The following is a 6917-nucleotide window of genomic DNA, read 5'->3' as shown; positions in this document are numbered from 1 at the left end:
CCCCTCTCCTCTCCTGTCTCTCTCCTTTGTTCTCTTGTCCTCCTTCCCTTCCCCCTCTCTCTACATGGACCACCAAGCTGGGCTGAGGTGAGCAATGCTACCCTGTAATGTGTCTGACTGCATTATTGTAATATCTCTCATGCTCTCGATGACTTTAATATAATACTTATATATCTCAACTGTACAATTGTGCTTATTGAACCCGTGGGTAGTATTATTAGTATTAGTTAGCAGCGGGTGGGGCTGGTCCCCTACCTCACCCCCCAACCCATTTAATTTAATACTACAATTAAGCAGCTCTTTTTATCCTAAGATGTAGTTGCCTGACTGGTTGTGGTCTGTGAATGTTGTCATTCAGTTCCCTTGCCTGTGATCCACAGCCTGTCATGTTGCTGTTGGGCCATCAAGTTGACTCGATTCATAGCAATCTGAGTACAATGGAATTAAACATAGTATTCTGACTCATAGTGACCCAATGGAAGCTTCAGATTTTGAGGGGAGCAGATAATTTCATCTTATTCTTGCAGAGCAATGCTGGTGGATTTGAACCTCAAACCTTGAAATTAGCTGTCCAGCACTTAAGACTGTGTTGTCAGGGCTCTGCGTATGTATTAAATGGCTTTACATCCACATTGTTTTCCTTTGTGGATGTGTACAGTAAAAAAGTGCCAACCAGTTCGGTGCATAAGGTCAAAGCATAAGCTCTTCACTGTGCTTTTGTTTAGAAATGAAACACCACAGAAAGCAGGTAACAAATAGAATTCGTGCCCCAAATGCAAAATTGTGAAGCATTTAATTATAAATAAAAAGAAACAGTCAAATCCTGGTTATTTCATTTAAAACCCACTATTTCTGTAAGTGTATAATTGTTGATTTACTAGGATTCTTTATCAGTCAGGAAGCTCTGGTGGTGTAGTGGTTTCTCCTTGGGCTTCTATCTGCATGGTCAGCAGTTTGAAACAGACAGGTCTGCTGGGCACAGCATATTGCATTGGCAACAAGCTCCAAATCCCCACAACTGTGGAACACCAGCTCAGGGCAAGCCTGGGCTGCCATCCTCATGGTCAGTAGTTTGGAACTACCAGCAGCTGCACGGGAGAAAGATGGCTTTCTATTCCTGTAAACAGTGTATGATTGCAGTGAGAGAGTATATCAGTCGTGTATGACCTCAGAGGTAGTCTTAGTTATCTAATGCTGCTATAATAGAAATATTGTAAGTAGGTGGCTTTAACAAACAAATGTTTTCTCTCAGTTTAGGAGGCTAGAAGCCTGAATTCGGAGCATCAACTCTAGGAGAAGGATTTCTCTCTGTTGACTTTGTAGGAAGATCTTGTCTTCCTTCACAACTGTTGGCTTGACATCTGTTGGAAGTCTCACTGTGTCTTGGCATCAATCGTTCCCTGAGTCTAAGGGGGCACCAGCAAAGGTGTGCTGGTCCAAAGGATGTGCTCAGCTCCTGACTCTACTTTTCTGGTAGTTTGGTTCCCCCCTCTTTGCTTGCTTCTGTCTCCTTTTTGTCTCTTGTAAGATAAAAAGCAATACAGGCCACACTCCAGGGAATTTCCCCTTACATTGGATCAAAGCTGTGACCTGAATAAGGGTGTTGCATCTCAGCCTAATCCCTTTTATCAGGTCAGTGCTGATCACATCATGGGAGAGAATGACACGGTTATGTAACTGCCAAACCCACTGAGAATCATGGTCCGGCTAAGTTGAAACATATTTTTAGGGAATATGCAATTCAATCCATGAAAGTTATCAAAGCACGTTTCATGATTTCAGCAAACACAAACTAATTTTAGATGGACACTGGTCGTGCCACTGCAGCAGTCCTTTCCTGTTAGGTGCCAGTCATTGCAACTTGATTCGTGATTGTTTTCCTTCTATCGCATGTCCCTGCACACAGATATTCTTGATGGTACCAGTTCTTCATAAAAGTTGATTACCTATTGGTATTTCTGAATTCAGGTTTTTCCATTTCCAAAATGAATTGAGTCGGGTGTGTCTCCACCCTCCCACCCCCCACCCCCAACTGTATTATCTTTTGTAGAAAAGATAGGTATCAGGCCTGGAGATGAAATCTGGGTGGAGATGTAAATTTGGAATTCAGCACCATTTAGGTACCAAGAATTATGTTCCAATTATTTCCTGTAGGTCCAAATGCATCTGTAGCCTCAGGAGACAATACTTGGAGGAAGTTGGGTAGACGATGTCTTGTATTCTTTCTGGAAAGGGTCAGCTGTTTTTATCTGATTTAAATTAACGTACTTATTTAGTATTTATATGCATTTGTGTTTGTTACCCTCTTAGCCTACCTCGAAGTTGTTCTTGGTGAACTATAACTGAAACCCGCAAGCTCTCAATATGGTGGCCACACCCATCATGACTTCAGCTGTCAGTGCTTACAACCAGGGAACAGACAGCAGGAAGAACCCAGCCTGCAGTCGTGCTGTTTAGTGTACTAGCCTGAAAGGTGGGGGTACCGCTTAGCAGAGCTGGCTTGCTGCAAGGTGCTTGGCTCTAGCCTTAAAGGGAGCCTTTGTGGGGAGCTAGCTGGCCTGGCCTCTGCCGGGGCTTGGGGCCTCACTTGTGTCCTCTCCCAGCAAAGGCTGAAGTAGGTAGGTGTAGGAGGGTAGCTGCTTCCTTTTCTCTTTCCTAAGCGGAACTGGGTGTGAACCATTTCCTGCCTTTTCTTTATAGATTTGTCACCTTTTGATAGATTTTATTTGGATTGGACCATTTTGGGGGTACCCTATCCTGTTGGGAGTCCTGGTGGCACAGCAAGAGAATGGGAAAGACAATGGTGTTTCTTCGTGGTCTTCTCCAGAGTTTGACTTGAAACACTGGTGTGTCAGGAAGCTGCAGAGACTATCCAGGCACTCTTTCTCCTGCGCCCAGTTTCTTCCTGTGGCTTCTCACACTCTCTTGTACTCATTCTCTGTCTAGAGTTCTTAGCTCCACTTAGTGGGTGGAATATATATATATTTGCCTTTACTTTAAATACATATTCGGTCATGCCTCCTTTTCTACAAATTTTGTGTTCATTGTCAGCATCAAGTGCTGGCTGCTATCTTCTCCCCCCTGGGGCGTACCTTAATTTTATTTGTCCTGACACAATCAAACCAGTGCTATCACTTTATCTATTGGACCTCCCATATCTGACAGGCAGCAGCTCAACCCCACCCGCCAGCTTTTCAAAACTCCATGGAACCCCAATGGGGTTGCAATGATGGTTGGGGAGAATTGGCCTCTTTACTGTCTTGAATTTTTTAAAATGTATTTATTTTAAAATGCTTCTAGATATAATTTAGCATTTTTCTTCCACAGTGGCCTTGCACAGCTTTTAAGAATGGATTCCTAGGCACACTATATAATTTCACTGATAATATTAAATGGTTTTTTAATTAAAATTTTGTTGGTTATTTGTGTAGATAGTGAAATTAACCACTTTCACTTTCTTTTATTCTGAAAATTTTTTGATTTTTTTTTTTTCTTAGACATCATGTTTTATAACCACCTCTAGCAAAAGGGCAAAACCTTAAAAAAGCAGCCCATGGGAAAAGGGCAGTCTACTTCTAGAAATAGGGTTATAGCCTTAGAACCTTATGGCAGTTCTACTCTGTCCTGTGGGTCTGAATCTACTTTCTGCTTTGGGCTTATGTTTTGGTTTTATATATCATTTAGTATTAATAGGTGTGTGTATGAAATTCACATATATACCTAAATGGAATTGCTTGATGCAAAGTGACAGTTGGTATGAATTTGAAGAGCTCAGGCAGTGTAAAAGTCCTATTTGGCTAGGTGGGTGGTTTTTGTTCTCAGAATCCTTGTGTTAAAACTTAGAATGCAATTTTAATTTTGTCTTTCCTAGTTGGAGTCATTCGTTGTCCAGTGTGCAGCCAAGAATGTGCTGAGAGACACATCATAGATAATTTTTTTGTGAAAGACACTACAGAGGTCCCCAGCAGTACAGTAGAAAAGTCCAACCAGGTAAGTGGTGACTCTTGAACCTTCGGCCTCTGGCTGAGGCAGCCTTACAGCTGGAGGACTTTAGAACATAGGAGTCAATGCTAGATATTGGCTTATACCTCTGAAAAGCTATACAATGAAAATGCCAGGTCTTTGGTTAGTGAGGCTACTACATTGCAAGGAAATCTTCTTTTCTATGTTGTATTACCTTGCAAGAGCCATTTAAGAGGCTGATTTATACCTTTACATAATTGGGTAAGAAACCTTGGTGACAAAACAGTGAAGGGTTGGTGGTAGAATTCACCAACCACTCCATCTGAGAAAGATGTGACAGTCTCTTCTAGTGAAGATTGCAACATTGACATGCTCCTTACTCTGCTGCGGTCACATACATCTAATGGGGGAACATTAGAATCCATTGAACTAGAGATGGAATCTAGTTAGTGTCTGAAGCTCAGATTGTTCAAGAGCAGAGCTGTGGGCCTGCTGTAGGGGAAATCAAATAGGAAAGCAGGAGGTGTGGTGGGAGCTGACCTGGTAAGAAGGGACTTGTGGGGTACAGGGGGCAAAGGTAATGGCTTGCATTGCCTGGGAGAGCTCAAGCCCCTAGCTGGAGATCTCTCCTTCTTATTTTTAAGCATTTTGTGATGGATCATTTTAAGCATTATCAAAAATTGTCATTTTAGCCAGATATCCATCTCATAGCTCTTACCTGTATCTGCCACCCCCACTGCCTTATGTTGAAGTTAATCCCAGACATGACCTCATTTTATTCATAAATATTTCAGCATGTCTGTATAAAAAGGAGTTTTTATTCCACAAACTTCTTTTTTAAAAGAAATTGATAGCCACCTGTCAGTTTCATATGGAAGAAGTTCACTAATTCCTTCATGGTATCCAACGTAATCACCACCTCTGGTTATTGTAGTTATCAGGATCCATTGTTTGTTTACACAGTGCAATTGTTTAATATATCTCAAACATCTCATTAAATTAACCTAAAGTTGCCTGGTAATCCTGCCCCTTCCCTGCACCCTCCACTTTCTCTTCTATTCATTATGTTTATTGGACAAACAGGGTTGTCTAGTAGAATGACTCTTAATTTTGCTTGTTCCATCTTCATGAAGCCATTTCACACATTTATGTTTTATAAACTGGCAATAAGATATGTCAAGTCGTGTTCCAGTTAAGGATCTATTGGAGGAGGAAGTATAAGCATGTCTTCATCCACGCACCCATGTTTTCATCCATGCGTGTTTGCCATCACTCCTTTCCTTTTTTTCCCCCCACACTAATGACCAGTAATGATCAATGCCAAAAGCTCATGTTTCATTGCCTGCTGCTGTAGTGTTGATTCTGACTCAGAGTGACCCTGTGCAGATTTTTACAAGAGGAGACAGTCTCATCTCCCATGTTTCATAAGAGCTTTGCATAATGGTGGCATTCTCATTCTGTCATTCCCTTATGTGAAGTAGAGAAAGTTTCCTTCAGCAATTTTTTGGGTGCCCAAATGTCTATACAGGAAAGGAAGGCTTATGTTTGCTATTTTCCCTTTAATTACCAAGTTTTAGAGTAGTGAGCGTAGCATCCACCCTTCTTCAGACCCACGTGCACAGGCATAAGTATGTATGTATGTATATTGAACTCAGGGATTTTTTTGTACAAAATGTGCTGTGGTTGGTTGTTAATTCTTGTGTTCAGATGGAAACCTCATGGTGATTTCTGTGTTCTTGTCCAACAGAAGTAGTCATCGCTCTCTTCTTGCTTTTTGCTTTAACAAGATGTTTATTTTTGCTCGAGGCCTGGAGCCATCCATTTCTCTACAGAGCCCTATTTTCCTGTAGGGGAAATATTATTTGGGGATTGTACAGTGGATACCAGGGTCTCATTGCCTTTGGGTTGGGCACTTTTCTCAATCTTCCAGGGGAATGAGCTAATGAATCCTTGTTTAACAATCAAAAGAGAGAGCCCAAGAAAGCACAAAGTATACATTAATATTTCTAGGTCAGATTAGTCATGTAGGGATTTTACTTGTTTAATATTGTGTGTTTATTTGTGTCGTCTGCTGGAAATTTGGTTTCCTAATAGCAGTGGTATAATCACTCACATTGTACTCATATTCTATACCATGGTACATACATTGTCGTTTAGCTGCTGTCCTTTAGTTTGCTCCTGACTTGACTCATGGTGACACCCCAGCCCAACCCCTTTACCCACAGGAAATGAACCACTTGTGATGTATACGATTTACATTATAAAACACTAAGCTCTTCTTCTTAACCACTCTTAGTCCAGGCACTTCATTGAAACCTGCTATGCAGCTCTCTTCCTGGGGAACACTGCATCCAGCCACTGACACCTCAGCCTTCAAAACTAGCATGATCCCTTTAGGGGAAGCCCTCCCTGATAACCTGGTAAAATCCCTCTTCTGCTTTTCCCCACCCTCCAGACCCACTGAAGTGAGCTCAGCTTCCTAACCTGTCTTCTCAGAGCATCTCATACTTTCAGTTTAAGGCTCTTATGAGTGAGTTAGATAGAGAGAGAGAGAGAGAGAAAAAGAGAGAGAGTGTGTGTGTGTATACTGGTGAGATTATTCCCACAGTGTCTACCTGCCTCACATTTGTTAACGGTATATAAAATTGTTTAATGGAAGGCTATTCAGTAAAATCGTGTTATGCTCTCATTTAGAGTTGATTATTCTAACTTGTCCAGTAAGCGGGGTTGAGATTTAAAACTGCCACCCATGTATCTTCTTTTTCTTTCTTTTTTTAATTTAAATCACTTTATTGGGGGCTCGTACAATTCTTAGCACAATCCATACATACATCCATTGTGTCAAGCACATTTGTACATTTGTGGCCATCATCATTCTCAAAACATTTGCTTTCTGCTTGAGTCTTTGATATCAGCTCCTCCTCCCCCCCCTACCCGCTCCCCCTCCCTCATGA

At 41.5% G+C, this 6917-nt stretch overlaps 1 protein-coding gene across 1 annotated transcript in view; it reads left to right on the top strand.

Annotated features, from left to right (window-relative positions):
• The window catches only part of TRIM24 (tripartite motif containing 24), a 110587-nt gene that overhangs the window by 52037 nt on the left and 51633 nt on the right, over positions 1–6917 (top strand). Inside the window, exon 3 of the mRNA XM_045288919.1 lies at positions 3872–3990. Within this exon, the coding sequence (XP_045144854.1) occupies positions 3872–3990 (119 nt within the window). The remainder of the gene's footprint in view (positions 1–3871; positions 3991–6917) is intronic.

Source organism: Echinops telfairi, unplaced genomic scaffold (assembly GCF_000313985.2).
Source record: "Echinops telfairi isolate 266 unplaced genomic scaffold, ASM31398v2 ScPeMD7_23;HRSCAF=83, whole genome shotgun sequence".
Lineage (NCBI taxonomy): Eukaryota > Metazoa > Chordata > Mammalia > Afrosoricida > Tenrecidae > Echinops > Echinops telfairi.
This window is presented reverse-complemented; position numbering and strand designations above follow the sequence as displayed.